The 18,044-nt window shown below is 38.4% G+C and overlaps 1 protein-coding gene across 2 annotated transcripts in view; it reads left to right on the top strand.

Moving 5' to 3' along the window:
- INO80 (INO80 complex ATPase subunit) overlaps positions 1-18,044 on the top strand; it is a 65,209-nt gene that overhangs the window by 2,759 nt on the left and 44,406 nt on the right. For both annotated transcript variants that reach the window (XM_063398523.1, XM_063398524.1), the window contains exons 2-13: positions 4,891-5,076; positions 6,344-6,510; positions 6,608-6,675; positions 8,785-8,946; positions 10,706-10,826; positions 12,067-12,281; positions 13,306-13,359; positions 14,797-15,000; positions 16,283-16,478; positions 16,663-16,730; positions 17,048-17,257; positions 17,839-17,919. In XM_063398523.1, coding sequence (XP_063254593.1) covers positions 4,934-5,076; positions 6,344-6,510; positions 6,608-6,675; positions 8,785-8,946; positions 10,706-10,826; positions 12,067-12,281; positions 13,306-13,359; positions 14,797-15,000; positions 16,283-16,478; positions 16,663-16,730; positions 17,048-17,257; positions 17,839-17,919 — 1,689 coding nt within the window. In that variant the 5' untranslated portion in view covers positions 4,891-4,933. The remainder of the gene's footprint in view (positions 1-4,890; positions 5,077-6,343; positions 6,511-6,607; positions 6,676-8,784; positions 8,947-10,705; positions 10,827-12,066; positions 12,282-13,305; positions 13,360-14,796; positions 15,001-16,282; positions 16,479-16,662; positions 16,731-17,047; positions 17,258-17,838; positions 17,920-18,044) is intronic.

Genomic DNA, 18,044 nt, shown 5'->3' with positions numbered 1-18,044 from the left:
GGGGAAAGGAGAGCGAGCTTGTAATTCTCCTTCAAGCAAAATAGTTCTTCATGTCTTTTATACCCCCACAATTTTCTCTCTTGGAGATTATATGCATATAAAAAAGACTGACAAAAATATGCCTAGTTGCTATTACTGTGCTAGTCTATGTTTTCTACACAGACCTTGACTGAGTGAATCTTCTGTTTGGATATATATATTTATGTATGTTTGTGTCAGGATTTATTCTGGAGATATTACTACTGGAAAATCTCACAGTATTAACTATTTTGCTGCTCCAATGAGACCTGTATGTCACAATTCTAAATTTCTTCAAAAAAGGAAAGTATTTTAGGGGTTTGCATAAGTTTAGAAAATCAGTCTTAATAAGTTGGTGTCAAATTGCAAAGCACAAAAAACCCAGAAAACGGCTGAAATTGCAAGGCAACTAAGGTGGCATAGAAGATTGTCTTTTTGCCCAGTTTTTAATCCTGCTGTGCATAAAACCTTCAATGCTATAAATAAATGAGGAATACACACTTTCTGTGATTTCAGGTTTTTGTCTACATGGATGTTTTGTCAGTGTGCTTACAGTGATGGGATGGAGTAGAGGAAAGAAGCTACTTCTGTGGGCTGAAATACTTACACAAGTATTTGTGCTCAGCTGCCAGCTGGTCACACTTCATATCCATGCACTTCGTGTGTGGCTGGCGAGACTGGATTACTTTTACCTCCCTGATTTGCCTTGTTAAGAGGAGGTGCTGTGCATTAACTGCAATCCAGTACCTTCTACTTGCATGGCAGCTTGTGTTTGTGTACATGCCCTCAGCTAGGAGTGGAGTTATCATTATTTACTATGATGGTTGATGTTAGTCATAAAGAGCAGAAAAACTGATCCTCTGGGCTTTATCTGAGGAATAGAGGTGGCAGCAGCTGAAGGGAAAAAGCACAAGAAACTTGTGGATGAGAATGTACTGCTTCAAACAGCTCTGCAGAGCAAACCCCATCCACTTGCAGCTAGGTGCAAGAGCCAGATTTACACTTAGCACTTATGGGATTCCTGTTTGATACCAGTAAGAAAAGCTTGCTCAACTTCCATTCAGAAATATGCAGTGGATATTGGTTTAAATTGGGAGAATCTACTTTTAAAGCTAAGCTACTTCAGGAGATGCAGTTATGCTGTTTGGTTGGTGCAGGTCAGGGGTGTAAAATTTAGAAACCTTGTTATAAAACGTAACTGCTCTCAGAAGATGTCCTTGGAGGATTCTTACTCCAGTGCAGGGTGTTACTTACTGACTGGATGCTATAAATGGGCAGACTTGAAAAAACAAGAGTGAGGGAAGAAACCCCACACCTACATTAATATTGAACTAAGCAATGTGATTTAAAACAGGATAAGGAAGGCTCTGTCAGAACTGAACCTAGATGTTAAAAAAAATACCATTATTATGAAAGTAACTTGCATGAAGTTGTTACAATCCTGCTGATATTTTACCTGTACTTTTAATAATTTAGTGGTCCATATGATACAATTAAATAGTTTAAATTTGAACTTCTGGTTAAGAATGCTGGAAGATTCAAAATGCCAGCCTGGCAGTGCAGAAGCTATTTATTTCCAAGTGCTGGTTTTCTAAACTGTTAGAACTCTAGGGGAGAGGAAGGTAGAAAGCAAAGAGCTATTGAATTTGATACTGAAACTTAACATCAAATTGGTATATACTAGTAAGAAAGTCAGGATGGCACAAGGATTACTCTGCAGCTCCTTCTCATTTTACCCCTGTAACATATGAGTATTTACCTAAATGTTACCATCAGTAATGAAATCTTTTAGAAAATCTTTGTTTTGTCCTTAAACAGGGTAGTGAAAAGGATAGATTTGTTTCAAAAATGTCAAAGAAAGGTGTAATGAATGTCATCACCATGTAAATCCACTGAAGCAGTATGTTGGTGATGTCATTTACAGTTACATACAGTAGTAGATCAGGCTGTGTGCCTCTCATTTGTTTATTCCTGGCTTCTCTCACTTCCGTGTTCAATCAGTTTTTGCCATTGGAAATCTTTGTTAAAACTTAGAGTGGAAATGAAAGAATGGAGAGTAAATTATCTATCATTTAGCCTGTGTATTATTACTTTGATCAGCAGAGAAGCACTCTGTGACTGTCAGCATATAAATAAATGAAAGGCTGAATTAAATGTCTGAGTTACTCACTATTCAGTATGCTTGTGTAACACTTACTATATTTATTTTGGGCATTGTAAATATGTTTTAAGGGTATTGTTAAGCTCTCCCGTGCTTATTTGTTTATTTGGTAGGCATGATACAGACTAGTGACTGTTTTGAGGAGCAATTAATGTTGTATGTGCAGGAGCCTTGTGGAGCAATTAAAATTGGAAGACAAGCAAAAGCGTGTCTTTTTGTATGGGTGAAATGCAGAGTAGTTGTACTATGTCAGGTCAAGGAGGACTTTTATTAAATGTGGAAATGCAGGGTTGAGTTTTGGGAATGTGGTTTTCTGCAAAGAGCAGACAGGTGAAAGATGCCGTGTTCCGAGTTAACTGTGTTAATATAATACAGGCCCTTGTTGATGGATACATTTTGAAATGGAACGAGAAAAAGAATCACCATACTTTTTTTGCTATGATATTAGGGAGGGATTTTTGCTCTTGTAATAAATGTAATTTTTATTGGTGCTCATAAGGAAAGGAAAAACCCTTTCACCTTCAAGGTGTTCTTTTCTACCACCTGATGAATGATCTCTTCCATTAGAGGCACAAGTTTCATGTTTCCTTTCATTTTTTAACCCTTTTACTTAATTTCCTCACAGAAAGGGTTGTCAAGCATTGGAACAGGCTGCCCAGGCAAGAGGTTGAGTCACTGTCCCTGGAGGTATTTAAAAGGTGTGGATCTGGTACTTGGGGACACGGTTTAGTGGTGGATTTGGCAGTGCTGGATTAGCAGCTGGACTTGATGATTCTAGAGGTCTTTCCCAGCCTAGATGATTTGGTGGTTCATAGCCTTCTCTCTTGGAAGACAGTTCTTGATTTTAATTGTGCTGGTTGGTTGGTTTGGTTTCAAATGCCTGTTAAGCATTACGACATACGTAGATGAAAGTTGCTTGGAAAATGTAGATCTTACTACCCTTATCATTGGGAAAGCTTTCAGGTGTTGCTAAGTTCTGCTGGAAATGAGTATTTGGTGACAGAGGTCAGTCATTTAATTGCTGTCAGGTATGCAAAGACCTAATATGTAGAAAGCTTCAGTATAAAAATATTTTTTATCACAGAGCTGTTACCTTAAATTCTGGTGTGTTATTGGTTATTCTCTGTGGGTAAGGTTGTTAACTCAAGACCCAATATTTATTAAGAAATAATACAATTTGCTTTTGTTCAAACACAGCCATTAGTCTTAAGATCTCATTAGTCTTAAGAGAATCACTTATGATAGTTTATTGTAACTTTGAAGTTCTGAATCTGTTCTGTAATTTTGGAGGATGAAAGACTTAAAGAAGGTTTGATGCTGGGTTTTGGATCTGTATATACAAAGAGAGAACAACTTGAAGATTGGATACTCAATCTGTATGGTCACTTACATAAGCATAAAATAATTTAGTCACTGATTTAACAATTGAACAAATATAAAATGTCTTTCAATAAATTAATGCAAAGTTTGCTTCAGGTTTTGTAGTATTTTTAAGAAGTGATAGAAACAGAAGAATCCTTTAGAAGAACTAAGTCTTACTGGTTTGAATTTGAGCAACCTGTTCTAGTGAGAGGTACTAGTGAGAGGTATCCCTGCCTATGGCAGGGGTTGGAACTAGATATTCTCTAAGGGCCTTTCCAACCTAAACCGTCCCATGATTTTTGTCCTCCACCAGAAGCAAAAGCTTAAGATGTTTGTTTGTTTGTTTGTTGATATTTAATATCTTTGCAGCACTTTCAGCACATGCTTTATACAGTAACGACTCTGGAAATCATATACCTTTCTTGCTAGTGTAACAGTGATGGCATCTTTTGTAGTCAAAGAAAAGTAAAATTTAAGTTGACAGAGCTATTACTGTAACAGTTGTTATGAAGTCCTTTGTAGCTGAAGGAAGAGAAAACTGCAGTTGACAGAGCAATAAAATGTTTTGATACCTTGTTTCTAGAGTATATAGTATGCAAATATTGCAGGGGACTGCATTTGGCTTTATTAAGAATCTTAAATCCAGAGAACAAATAAAAAAAAATCAAATGGACAGTTTTTGCTAGTTGAAAAACATAATGCTGGAATACATTCTAAATTTGTAAATATTAAAAAGTATGTTGCAAATTGCTTTATATTGATTATTTTTCTTTAATAAAATAACAATTGCACTTTAGAATGGAAGGGGGTTTGGCCAAGTATTTGCCAACAGGTAACAGCTATATTTTCAGTGCTGAAAGAGTAGCATTGGTTTAAGGTAAGGGAGAAATATTACAAGGCTTCAGTAGGCTACAGTTGTGAAGTGAATGGGTAAAAACATCAGAGGAACAATATTTTTAGTAGTTCTTCCTTTTTGGAGTTAATTATTATATATATATATGCCCTCTGTTCAGGGTTATACATGTTATCTTGAATAATGATGAAAGCTTACTTTACATTCTTAAGGACTGTCTTTATAATACTTTGAATTTCTATGTCACCGCTTGGATTATCATACTAGGTTAAAACAGCGCTTGTTCCTATCAAACAACAACCACAAAATCATAAACCAGAGAACTAAGAATCTAGTTTTTGGCTGTGGTGGAAAGTTGAATGGCAATTTTGGTTTACTGTATCTATTCACTGCAACCTAAGCTTTTGCCCAGAATTGCCTTGGTAGATCTGTCTGCTCCCCAGGTCTGCTCCTTTCAGAGGAGTTGTGGTGTGATAGCCACTGTTTCCTTTTACAGCTGTGTGTTCAGAGGCACCTGTGCATGAGGAGAAGTTTGTTCTATGGCCTCAGAGCTGGGTGCCAGGGAGGATGGCAGCTGCTCAGAGCTGGCAAAACCCCTCTATCTGCAATACCTGGAAAAGGCTCTGCAACTGGATCAGTTCTTACGACAGACGTCTGCCATCTTTAACAGGAGTATATCCAGGTACCAAAAGCTTTTCTACTTTCCCTTGGGAGTGCCAAGGAAGTACAGGCATTTTTATTATATTGTTCCCAGCCAACACCATATTCAGAATTTATCAGTGACTTGTTCATTAGAAACTCTTCTGCTTTAAAGGAGGAGAGATCACTTTGACTGCTCAGCCTAGAGAAGAAGAAATCTAAAAAATACTATTAAATTTAATAATAAATCTAGCATGAGCTTTGAGTTCTGAAATAAAACCTTTCTGATTTCTTCTCTCTGGTGACCACTAACAGGACCTGAGGGAATGGGACAAACTTTTGTCAGGGGAGATTCAGGTGGGATATTAGGGAAAGTTTCTCTGTCCAGAGGGTGATTAGGCACTGGAACAGGTTCCTCAGGTAAGTGGTCACAGCACCAGCCTGACAGAATTCAAGAAACATTTCGAAAAAACTCTCAGGCCCATGATGTGAATCTTGGGGAGTCTCCTGTGCAGGGTTAGCAGTTGGACTTAAAGATTTTTTGTGCCTCCCTTCTAACTCGGGGTATTCTATGATTGTATGAAAGATTGGGGGCTGTGCTGCTCTCAGTTCATAGTGATAATACAGTGTCTTACCAGCTCATGTATGAATTAGTACAATGTTTTAAAGCTCTTTTTTGTAGCTGAGTGGCCAAGGCTTTCTTTGTCTGCAAAAAGTAGGATGACAAAGCCCTAAGTAGATTTTCAGGGACACTACAGCCTTTAGTCATAAAGAAAATGCAAAGACTATTGTCAGATGCAGAATTTGTGTAAGTTGTAACAAAGAGGCATCATCAATGTGTGTTTCTGTCCCAAAACAATTACATATTTAATCTCATCAGTGTTTTGGAATTGTGGAGTCACAGAACTGGTAACTGAATGGGCAGCAGGTAACAGATAGATTTACAAGCATGTAATAAGACCCACAAAAGGATTAGAAAAGGTATATCTACATTTCTTACATGTCCCAATGAATATGACAATATTGTGCTTTGGTTTGACTTGTGTAGTTCATGCTTCTAAAATTAGATACCTAGTTCACGACTGGAGATGCAGGTTGATAGCATAGCCAGGCTGGTCTGATGATTAACTATTGGTGAGAGGTTAATGGGGGATTGTCAACACAAATATTTCTAATGTGTAAAATTACATCTGAAGCTGTCTCAGTTCTCAAACCTTTAGACAAGTGCTCATATGTAAGAAAGTTGGATGGGCATTTTCTCTTTTGAGTGTTTTCCTGTCATTGCCACTGTATTATGGATCTTCTTGCAGTGATGAAAGTGAAGATGGATTGGATGACAATCCTTTGCTGCCTCAGTCTGGGGATCCCCTGATGCAAGTTAAGGAAGAGCCTCCAGACTCATTGCTTGGAGAGCCTTCTGGATCAGGGAATTCTGGGATGCTGAACACACATTCCCTGAATGGAGTACTCCAGCCAGGTAGGCATGTACTAGATTGAATCTCTGCTTTCTTTGGGTTAGTCTGGAAAAACATTATTTCTTAAGAACTTTATTTTTTTATTTTTTCTCTAAACAGAACCAAAGTCTGAAAAAGGGAGCTTGTATAATTTTTCCAAACTGAAGAAAAGCAGAAAGTGGCTGAAGGTAAGAATATGTGAAAGAAATGCAGCTATTGTGGAATCTGTGAGTAGAGTTACCCACCTAGCCATTCCCAGTCATTTACCAGCAGTCCTGGCTAACCAGGGAGGTCCCAAGTCACTGGGAGTTTGCAAACATGACAATCATTTACAAGAAAACCTGGTAAGAGGACCTAGGGAACTGCAGAACTGTCAGCCTGTCCTTGGTGCTCTGTGAAGGGTTATGGAGCAGATCATCTTGATTAGCATCACACACATGCAGGATAACCAGGGGATCAGGCCCAGCCAGCATGGGTTTATGAAAGTCGGGTTCTGCTTGACCAACCTGATCATATTCTGTGACAAGGTGACCTGAGTAATGGATGAAGGAAGGGCCGTGGATGTCTGTCTAGACATCAGTAAAGCCTTTGATATCATCTCCCACAGCATTTTCCTTGACGAGATGCCTGCTCACGTATGGAGGGGTGCATGATTTACCAAGTGAAAAACTGTCTGGGTGGCTGGGCCCAGCCAGTGGTGGTGCCTGGAGTTACATCCAGCTGGTGGCCAGCTCCAGTGGTGATCCCCAGGGCTCAGGATCGGGCCTGGTCCTGTTTATTGTCTTTATGAATGATCTGAATGAAGGGATCAAATGCACCCTCAGTCACTTGCATACAAGTTAGATGGGAGTGTTGATCTGCTGGGGGGCAGGAAGGTGCTGCAGAGGGATCTGGACAGGCTGGATCATGGGCCAAAGCCAATTGCATGAGGTTCAGAAAAGTGAATGTCCTGCCCTTGGGTCACAACTGCCCTGTGCAGTGCTGCAGGCTGGAGGAAGGGAGGCTGTAAAGCTGCCCAGCAGAAAAGGACGTGGGGGTGCTGGTCAACAGCAGCTGAACATGATCTAGCAGTGGCCAAGTGGCCAAGAAGGCCAATGGCATCCTGGCCTGTATCAGCAATGGTGTGGCCAGCAGGACCAGGGCAATGATTGTCTCCCTGTACTTGGTGTCCTGGTGAGGCCACGCCTTGAACCCTGTGTCCAGTTTGAGTCTCTCACTGTGAGAAAGATATGCTGATATGCTGGAGTGTGTCCAGAGAAGGGCAGTGGAGCTGGGGAAGGCTCTGCAGCACAGGTCTTAGGGGGAGCAGCTGAGGGAGCTGAAGGTATTAAGCCTGGAGAAAAGGAGGTTTGGGAGGAACTTTATTGCTCTCTACAGCTCTCTGAAGAGAGACTGTAGTGAGGTGAGGATGAGTCTTTTCTCCCAAGTAATGAACAATAGGGCAGAAGAAATGTCCTCAAATTTTGCCAGGGGAGATTTAGATTGTATATTAGTAGAATTTTCTTCACTGGGAAGGATGGTCAGGCATTAGAACAGGCTCCCCAGGGAAGTGTTGGAATCACTATCCCTGGAGATGTCCAACAGGCATGTGGATATGGTACATGGGAATGCAGTTTAGTGGTGGACTTGGCAGTTAGTTTACATTCAGAATCTGAATTAATTTTAGTACACGGTCCAAATGAAACGGATCTATTATAAAATGTATTAAATGGAGATTTGTGACTCGACTGAAAATTTGTTTTTAAGTTGAACTCAGTACAAGGTCTCAGTGAGGATGGCAGAAGAGAGTGGAATAGTGGCTTTATGCCATCTTTGCATTTTCACTGTATTGCAGCCATCTCAGGTTAGCAAAAACATGTTGCCAAGACGTTGAACAAGAGCCAAACTTGCAGAAACTGATGCTGGTAGGAGTGGTAGAATAGTGGGACAAACTCCAAATGGGATAGGAAAGCACCTGCAAACCACACAACAAAAAATACTCCTGCTTTTATCCTGGCTTTTCTGAGACCACAAACAGACAAAGTGGACTAAAATGATTTAACTGTTGCAAACTAACAGCAAACTACTTCCCTTCAAATCAGAAAATGTGTGTTGAATTCACTGCTACACAGGTCTGCTCCTCAGGAAGCTATTTTCTATGAGTTATTTTAGATGGGCACTTTGTAAGTACTAAGTATCATTGTTGGGCCAGACCCACACCATTTTATTAGGTAAAGGCTCGAGTATGCTTTGCATAAACAAACAGTTCAACATTGGGACTTGGGGTTGTTAAATTAGCTACCATTTATTCTTGTTAGAGTATCCTTCTGAGTGATGATTCCAGTGACACAGAATCACCAAGTGATGAGGATGGAGACGAGGAAGAAGAATTTTCTCTTTCAAGGGAGGAACTTCATGATATGCTGCGATTACACAAGTATAAAAAATTGCATCAAAGTAAATATAGCAAAGACAAAGAGGTAAAAAGTCAGAATTTTTACATTTTCTTGATTTTTATTGTTTCCTTTAACTGCATTATTTTAATTGCTCTTACGCATTCATCAAAACTCATAATTTTGTGGACCGGAAAATACACAATTTGATAGACAGTAACTGTCTAACATCACTCTAGACAAGAGTTATTTAATCTATTACATGCATAAAATTAAAGATGCTGTGAATCTGTCAGTGATGTGTGTAAGTAGTACTGGCACGTGTTTGTCAAAGTCACTAGAGCAAATACTGGGTGTTAGAATGCAAGATTTGGATGACATGTGCAATGTATATTGAGAATGGAGATGCTGCGAGTTGAATTCTAATACTGGTAGTAGCTGCTATTCAAGTATATTTGTATCATCACTGAAGTGATGAATAGTAAGGTGATGTTTGAAAGTCTTGAAAGGGAGTGCCTAGTTTACGACCTTGTCATTTTTTGTCATGATTTGAGGTTTTACTTGACTCTTTTTCTTTCTTTTTACCCTTTTTTTTGTTTGTTTGGGATTTTCTTTCAATATTCTCTTTCTTCTCCTTAGAAAAAGATAGTCTGCTGCATTTTTGCATTTTTCTTAATATTAAGCCAAATTCTGCTTTGATTCTAATAGTAATTTTTTTTCAAATTATAAGGGCTTTCGCAGAAATGTTCACTGCTGATTTGAATTGCAGCAGAAAGTCTTAGATGAAGGAGGTTATCCTATTCTGTTATCAGAGAATGTGTCTGAAGTTAAAATTTGTCTTCCTGTTTCATATTCTTTTCAAATTCCTCCAAAAGAGTGAAGAAATATTTTCCCACGCAGATCTTTGCTTCTCTCTATTTCTTTCCTTTGTTTTCTTGTGAAGCTCTGAACCAATATTATGTTAGCTTCTTGAAATATTGCATAGCTACACAAATATTCATACACCACATTTTTACACAGGTCATCATTTTGTTTGATTTTACACAAATACTTATTTCTAGACTAGTAAGAAATAATACCCAGTCAAAGTAAGCAGTTGAGTGTATTGTCAGATCAGCAGTACACAGTTATGGGGGGAGGGGAACATATATCAGAAAAGTTTGTTCATGCTCATGGTCTCACTTTTCGAAAATCTTCTACTAACTTAAAAGTATGCTTAGGTTTTAAACAGTTAATTTCTGAGTGGTACTGCCTTTAATTTGTCTGTTTATGTGTAACCTGTGTGGATTACTTAATTATTTCATCTTCAGTCCTTTGTTTGAATAATGCTGGGAATATACTGGCATTTTTCATCATTCAGGGGAAAAAATGCTGAGGCAGCTATATTTTTATTTGACAATCTGAGTGTTCAAGTTATTTGTCTTTGTGGAAGTCTTTTAAATGCCTTTTCTTTAAACCTGTCCTTTTACATCCTTTGGAATGATAAAGTAAAACATGTATGTGATTTGGGAATGCAAGCAAAACAAATATTAGGTCCATAATTAGACCTCTTCATGTAATGTGTTCTCTTGCTGGGCAGCACCTGTATGGAAAAGACAGAGCAGTATGTTTTGGAAGTGCAACCTTCACTGCCTGCTCTTCCCTCTTACTTAACCAGTTGGGCTCAGTTCCCAGTGCAGAACCTGGAGGCCACCCCTGGGAGCAGTGGTTTCCTTTCACACACTCTCTGATATTTGATAACAAGTGCAAAGTTTGGAGAAGTGCATGCTTCCTGATCTCTTCTTTATGTTCTGATCTGAGCTTGTTTCGGGGCTGTCTGTGTTAGCTGCTCACTGTCACCCTTCAGTTGCAGCAGTACCAGTACTACAGCGCGGGGCTGCTCTCTACCTACGACCCCTACTACGAGCAGCAGCGCCACCTGCTAGGGCCCAAGAAAAAGAAGTTTAAAGAAGAGAAGAAAATAAAAGGTAAAGTCACTAACCTCATGCCTTTAGATGGCTGTTGTTGTTTAACTTCTTTCCTACATTGTTTCCTTTGACTAAACATAAATATTCAAAACCTGTGGGTCTTTCAGGGAAGTACCAAGTTCTGACAAAGAAAAACGTCTTCAGAAAATATTGTGCCTTATCATCTGGCTTCTAGAAAGCTAGGGTGGAAAAGAAGTGTGTGACTGGGGGGTTCATGGCTTAAGATGTTCTTTGTGGACCTTATTCAGTAGTTTGGTATCCATAAACATTGTTTCATATCATGGTCCATTTACTCAAGAGTATTTTGAAAACATGGTAAGTCCTTGAAAAGTGTAAGAACTTATCCAGTACCTGCTGCAGGATTTCCTGAATAAATAGTTTTAGTAATCAGGAAGTTACAGGGAGTGAGAGTGTTTTCTGGAAAATAGGGGGAACTCAGAGTTGATGTTTGATGTCAGTTAGAATAGAGTTATATCTCTGATATAACAGCTGGAGTTTCTAAGATGCACATTTGCTAGAAAGTACAGCAATACTAATATTTCCTTTCTTCTTTGGGCTGGCAGTAGTTGTAAATCTGTTAGGAAGCAGGAAAGGCTATGAACTGTTGGTGTAAGGTGAACTCTTAGTGCAAGTACTTAAGTTTGAGCTGTGTTGTAAAGGGGTTATTTCAGGCTGTCTTCCTTTCTTTTTGCAAGTTGCTTTAACTGTGATGTTTCTTTTTTCCACTAACCTTGCAGCATCTATAATTTTGCATACACACCGTGAACATTTTTAATATCTGATACCAGTATCAGTTTCCTCTGAAAGCTGGTATGATATGACAACATGCCAATCTCTTTCAATGCAATCTTCTCTTTGCTAAGAAGTTTGCTTTGAGACTTATTGTACCAAATGATAATGTTGTCACCTTTAAATGTCTTACCTTTACTTATCTTTAAGTAGTATTTTGCCGCAAAGCAAGCAACATTGCACCAAGTCCTAGACATTTTATGAGGCATGTTTCCCTGGGTGGAAGTAATTGCATTTTGCCTCTCTGTTAAACAAGTCTTTCCATTATAAAGTAATGAGGAAATACTTAATAGTATAAATTAATTGTTCCAAAATTGGCAAACATGGATAAGTTTGGCATTTTTGTTCGTTCTACATATAAATTGACTAGGAGAATTTACTTAGGAAAGATACCTGACTAAATGTGCCCCAAAAATAGGAATGTGTTTTTATGATTCTTGTTGCCATGCAGGCAAGTTGAAAAAAGTAAAGAAAAAGAGGAGACGGGATGAAGAACTCTCTTCAGAGGAGTCACCACGACGTCACCATCACCAGACCAAAGTTTTTGCCAAGTTTTCCCACGACACACCACCACCTGGGTCCAAGAAAAAGCATTTGTCTATTGAGCAACTCAATGCACGTCGGCGGAAAGTGTGGCTTAGCATTGTTAAGAAGGAGTTGCCAAAGGTGAGCTTGGCTAATGGCAATAGATCAGTGATGATAGAAGAAAATGAAATAGAAAATTAACTTAGTGAGGACTTGACACTTAGAAAAACAGAGTAAAGTAAGGCCTGATTTTTCTGGTGGTCATTATTGACCTAACTGGAATTCTGTAATCCATAAGCAACGTGTAGCTGCAATATCACCAGTGGTACCTAAATGGATCATGCAGTGCTTTGCCCTGGCTGTTCAACCCTTGGCAATGAAAACTGCAGTAAGCTCTAGCAGGTACTCACACTGATTTACAGGATGGCAGTATAGAGTCAACCAGTATCCAGATTTAAAATAAAGTTCAGAAAAGGGATGTTTCAGTCACAGCACCTGTATTTTTCAAGCCTTACCTCAGAAACAGACTAGGGAAAAGTGTTTATATCATTTACAGGACAAGCTTCCAGCACAGTTGAAACAGAAGACTGGGTTTTCTGTTGATAGTTTTCAGAGATGGTCAGAGTGGACGTTAGAAACCTGCTTTTTGAAGTTCCCAGTTAACAGACTTTGAATTCTAGGAAGTTACAATAAGTCATGACTGTATCATCCTTTATGAACTTAAAAGCCAAAGAAAGGGTATGTGCAGTGAGAGAGACCATATGTTTTCAAAATATTAATTTTGGTCATGTGAAGAACATAGGATCTACATAAATTCTTAACATCTTTGGGAAACAGTGGAAAATACTGTTTGCTTTAGTGATAAAAAATGGAATAGGAGAACCCTGCTTTGCAACAGTAGTATTTAAGAAACAGTTGTGAAAAAGTAGGTGTTTTGCATGCTTCCTTCAGGATTTGGAATATATTTATGTATGCCTTCAGTGGTTTAAGGATGAAAAGCTGTTTTAGTCAAAATGAGGAATACTTACAGTACTTATTCTCAGTGATACAGTAGTATGCATGACTTAAGTTGGCACATGTACCTGCTGCAGACTAGACAGTGATTTTTTAAAATACTATGAAGCCATTACCCTTTTACTAATTTAAAGGTCGTGTTCTTTTACAGGCATACAAACAGAAAGCTTCAGCCCGTAACCTCTTTCTAACCAACAGCAAAAAGGTAAGTGGTATTTAGTTTCATACTGTTCCTCCTACTGGATGTAATAAGCAAACTGTAATCTCTGTTTCTTCTGTTTCTTAGAATACTGACTATACTAGCAGGGCAGTATAGGACAAAGCACTGTATACAAGTGATGGTGATTTATTATGTAAGGTTTTTCATTTTTTAGTTGTGTTGCTTTGTTTTGTTTCATAAGCACCAGATGAAACAAGCAACATGAGTTCCTTTTGTGAGATCTTTCTGGCTTTTGAACGATTTAGTTTGTACATTTTAAACGTATTGATCTGGTGGCTTTGATGCACTTCGACTTGTGAGTTGCCCATCTATCCAGTACTTAAAGCTTGCTGGTTTTAAGTGTTCTGGTTGAAATCAAAGGGACTCTTGGAATATGAAGGGCTTTAATTTAGATAAATATGTAGAGGACCTGAGATAAAAAATAGAGCAGTTTTCAGCTTAAGTGATTGCAAAAGCAGTCCAGCTTCTCTTCAGAGTCTTCTCTGAGAGTCAGTGTTGTTTCTACCTGGAGAACTTTACTTACAAACACTGGGTAACAGCTTTCTGAGGACTTTCAAGGGTTATGCTCAATTGTCTGCTTCATTTATATGGCTAATGATGAAAAGGTAGTCAGGTATTTGACTGAGAATTGTTAGAGACAAGGTAGGAAATTTCCTGTTCTGTATATACATTATTGAGAAAGGGAGCATTTTCTATGCAAGGGGTGCAGAAAATGGGACTTGCTTGTGTGTTTAAGAAACTTGGCCAATAGGATTTACCTTTTTTAAAGTTCCACTTTTTTTCGCCTTTATTTTGTTTTATCATTTGAAATCTGTATGTTAGTATTGTTGACATGCAAATTTTAGTGGAAGAAAAAACTGTCACAAACCAAAAACCCCAGCAATTTTGATCTTTATTACAATGACATCAAATTATTTCTACTAGAACAAAAAATTACATTTTCTTATGCTTCATGAAATAGTAGCAAAACTGTAGAATGCTCCCTCACTTTTCTGTGTATTAGTGTGAGCAGGATTGTGTTCCACCAATACTGCTTTTGCAGTATTTTGAAGTATATTCTTACTGAAAAGTAAGAAAAATCCCCAGAAAAATGTTGAGAAATACGTGAGTCAGAGCTGTAGGCAAGCCTTAAATTTTTTTTCTTCTGAGTCTCTTTGAAGGACCTATCCATCAGATCAGTCTTTTAAGTATTATGCCATGCTGAAACTGTCTTCAGATTTTTTCTTGTCCACCATCTCAGAATTATTTTGGAAGATTGCATTCTCATGCCATTTCAGAAGCATTGCTGCTGAGTGAAGTATCAAAGTTTTTTCTCTTTTGAAGTAACAGACTTGGTTGTAGTGAAATCTGATACTGTTCATTGCTGGCTTTCTTTACAATCTGCCCATTTTACCCCTGTTCCCAAATCTTGTTTCCCTCTAGCTTGCCCACCAGTGCATGAGAGAGGTACGCAGAGCTGCTATCCAGGCACAGAAAAACTGTAAGGAAACTCTGCCACGGGCACGTCGTCTCACCAAGGAGATGCTTCTCTATTGGAAAAAGTATGAAAAGGTGGAAAAAGAGCATCGGAAACGAGCTGAGAAGGAGGCCCTGGAGCAGCGCAAGCTGGATGAGGAGATGAGAGAGGTACAGCAAAATCACAGATTGCTGATACTAAATATGCTGAGGAGACACAGAAGTGACTGGATAATTTGAGTGTCTAAATCCAAGCCATGAAATTCAGTTATTTGTTCTGTTTCAGCACTATTCCACACATTTCTTCTGCTATCTTATTTATGTTTACATAATTATTCTAATTTTTGCAAGAGGTGATTAAAAAAAACCCTTCAAACTGCATAAATTCTTTATAATTGAGTGAAATTGAGGAAGAAATTAGAGAAGGAGTACATGTCTCACAGACACACACAGCTCAATGTTGGTAAGGACCAATGGTTTGTGATGCTTTGTACATCTTTTTGGGTCCAGAAGGGAAAATACTTTCATTGACATTGAATTTTTTCCTGTCCTTTTTTTCTCCTGCTGTAAGCTGATACTGTAATTTATGTAAGGGGCACAGGTTTTTTTCTGTGCTTTTCTTTTGGCCATCTAGCAACTTCCTGAGCTCCATGACAGAGTAAAAGGGATTGAATTTGGGAAAGTTTCCTTGTAAAAGCTCTCTAGTGAATCTGTGGTTGTTACTTAAGGTGTGTATATCTTATATGAGGAACGGTTGAATCTCTAGAATGCCTTATATTTAGTTTTATGTTTAAATCACGCTTGCATTTTTGTGTTCCTCTCTTTCTTGCAAATTCATAAGGATTTTATGAAGTTTTCTGCTCACTTAGGTTAATAGGCAGATTTTAACTGTTGCATTTTTTGCCAGAGCCTAAGGGTGAACAGAGCTTCTGCAAGGCCTTGCTGAATGCTGAGTAATGATAATATCTCAGCCATATTACCTATTGATATGTTTCTTGTGTACTACCATAATCCCCTCTTCTAGTAAGTGACAGAATGTGGGAGTGAGGTTGCCATGAGAGCATCTCTTAATTGCTGAGTTCATTTACTACAGACCACTAAAGTCGTGCTATTTTTTGTTGATATTTTAATTTTTCAGTATAAACAAGGCTTTTAAACTTCCTTTTATTAGATTATGGTGGTTTTTGTCCTGATTACTGAATTAAAAAAAACCTTTTCATTTACAACAGTATCTATATTTTAATATAGATATTTATGGAGTTAGTCAGTGTTCTTATGTGCAGCTAATAATGTAGCACTTAGCAAAGTGATGTGCATAACATAATCTAGATAGATTTGTTGTTGATACATTATTAGATGATTTTTTTTTTTGTTTAATTATATTTTTAACACTGAATTCTTTTCCTGTCTCTTTTTCCCCTTCTTCTGTTTTTGGTAAATGCTCTTCTCTTAGGCTAAGAGACAGCAGCGCAAACTCAACTTCCTGATCACACAAACTGAACTGTACGCCCATTTTATGAGTCGTAAACGAGATATTGGACATGATGGGATACAGGAGGAAATCCTGCGTAAACTGGAAGACAGCTCTACCCAAAGGCAGATTGATATTGGTGGAGGAGTAGTGGTCAACATCACCCAAGAAGATTATGGTAAGTGGGTCATCTACAGTCTTTTCATTGCACTCTTCTGAAATGTACTGTGTGTTATCATACAAGTGTAACAATTCCAAGCACTGCATCCTTCTCTGCAAGAAGGACTACTGCAATTACTGGAATTTATCTGTATGTTTGGTGGTTACTGTGCAGAGCTCTAACATGGGTATGGTATTTTCAGATAGCAACTATTACAAGGCACAAGCTCTGAAGAATGCTGAGGATGCTTACCAGATTCATCAGGCCCGGGTATGTATTTTTTGGATCCATGAAGTAGAAGAGCAAGTAAAGTAATTGGCAGAGACCACAGTACCAGGATCTTTCATAGCAGCCAAGTCAAATAGGTTAATCCAGAGCTGGATTTGAATTTATTTCCATTGACACATTTTGTGCTAAACAAGTAGAAAACCAGAGTCTAAAGATTTGGGCTATAGGGACAGGCTCATTTTCTCTTAGTTTCTGGCGAGTATCGTGTCTTAATGTGAATTGTAAAGCCTTTTACACTACAGTTTCATGATAAGCTAATATATTCACCATCTTATGCATACCTTCCTTTTCCTGTTCAGACCAGATCATTTGATGAAGATGCAAAGGAGAGCCGGGCAGCTGCTCTACGGGCTGCTAACAAATCCGGTACTGGGTTTGGAGAGAGCTACAGTTTGGCAAACCCATCCATCCGAGCAGGAGAAGATATTCCACAGCCTACCATTTTCAATGGAAAACTGAAAGGTTATCAACTGAAAGGCATGAATTGGCTGGCCAACCTATATGAGCAGGTATATTAGTACATCTTGCAAGTTTTTATAACTTCTGGGATTATTTAAGTCATTAAAGTTGGCCAAAAGAATCTACTGTTTTTAAAAATAGACTATATTTGATCTTTAATGTGTTTAGAAGAAAGAATGTATTAAGTAGGCCACGTACTAGTGTTCTTGGTTATTTAGGATGTAACAGCTTTGAATGGGGCATTGAGTTCAGTATTCTTTGCATGGTTTATAAGCTGTTCATCACTTAGATCATACATGGAGGAGACCTTTCCTGCTTGGAGTTGCATACTGTTTCAGGCTTGGATCAGCTGATAAACTGCAGGCAGACTTGTCCTTGTGAGTGTGCCCAGGTCACAGTGGGATCATGAAGTGCAGAGAGGCTTAGAGGAAAAATAAGACTGAGGCATCAATGAAATACAGTTGAGATCAATTACTTCTCAGGAGCAGATGTAAGAGATGATAAAGTTTCAGAGTGTCAGAGTTGTTACAGTGGGGCTCTTCCCACTCAGTTCAGTAGCAACTGTTCTGGCAGTTCTTTGTAGGTTAAAAAAGGAGTAACCTGAAGGTGTTCATTTATGGATCTTTTGCAGGGCATCAATGGAATCCTGGCAGATGAAATGGGTCTGGGTAAAACAGTACAAAGTATTGCTCTTCTTGCACATCTGGCTGAGGTAGGTGGATTAGAGCATGTTCCTGGGTAGTATGATTGATAGAAGATGCATGCTTTTCACACGTTGGAAATGCATTTTGGATTATAAAGCTTAAATGTCTTAAAAGGTATTTTATACATTGTTTT

This window comes from Prinia subflava, chromosome 5, assembly GCF_021018805.1.
Source record: "Prinia subflava isolate CZ2003 ecotype Zambia chromosome 5, Cam_Psub_1.2, whole genome shotgun sequence".
Taxonomy (NCBI): domain Eukaryota; kingdom Metazoa; phylum Chordata; class Aves; order Passeriformes; family Cisticolidae; genus Prinia; species Prinia subflava.
The sequence above is the reverse complement of the archived record's forward strand: the minus strand, read 5'-3'. Positions and strand labels throughout refer to the sequence as shown.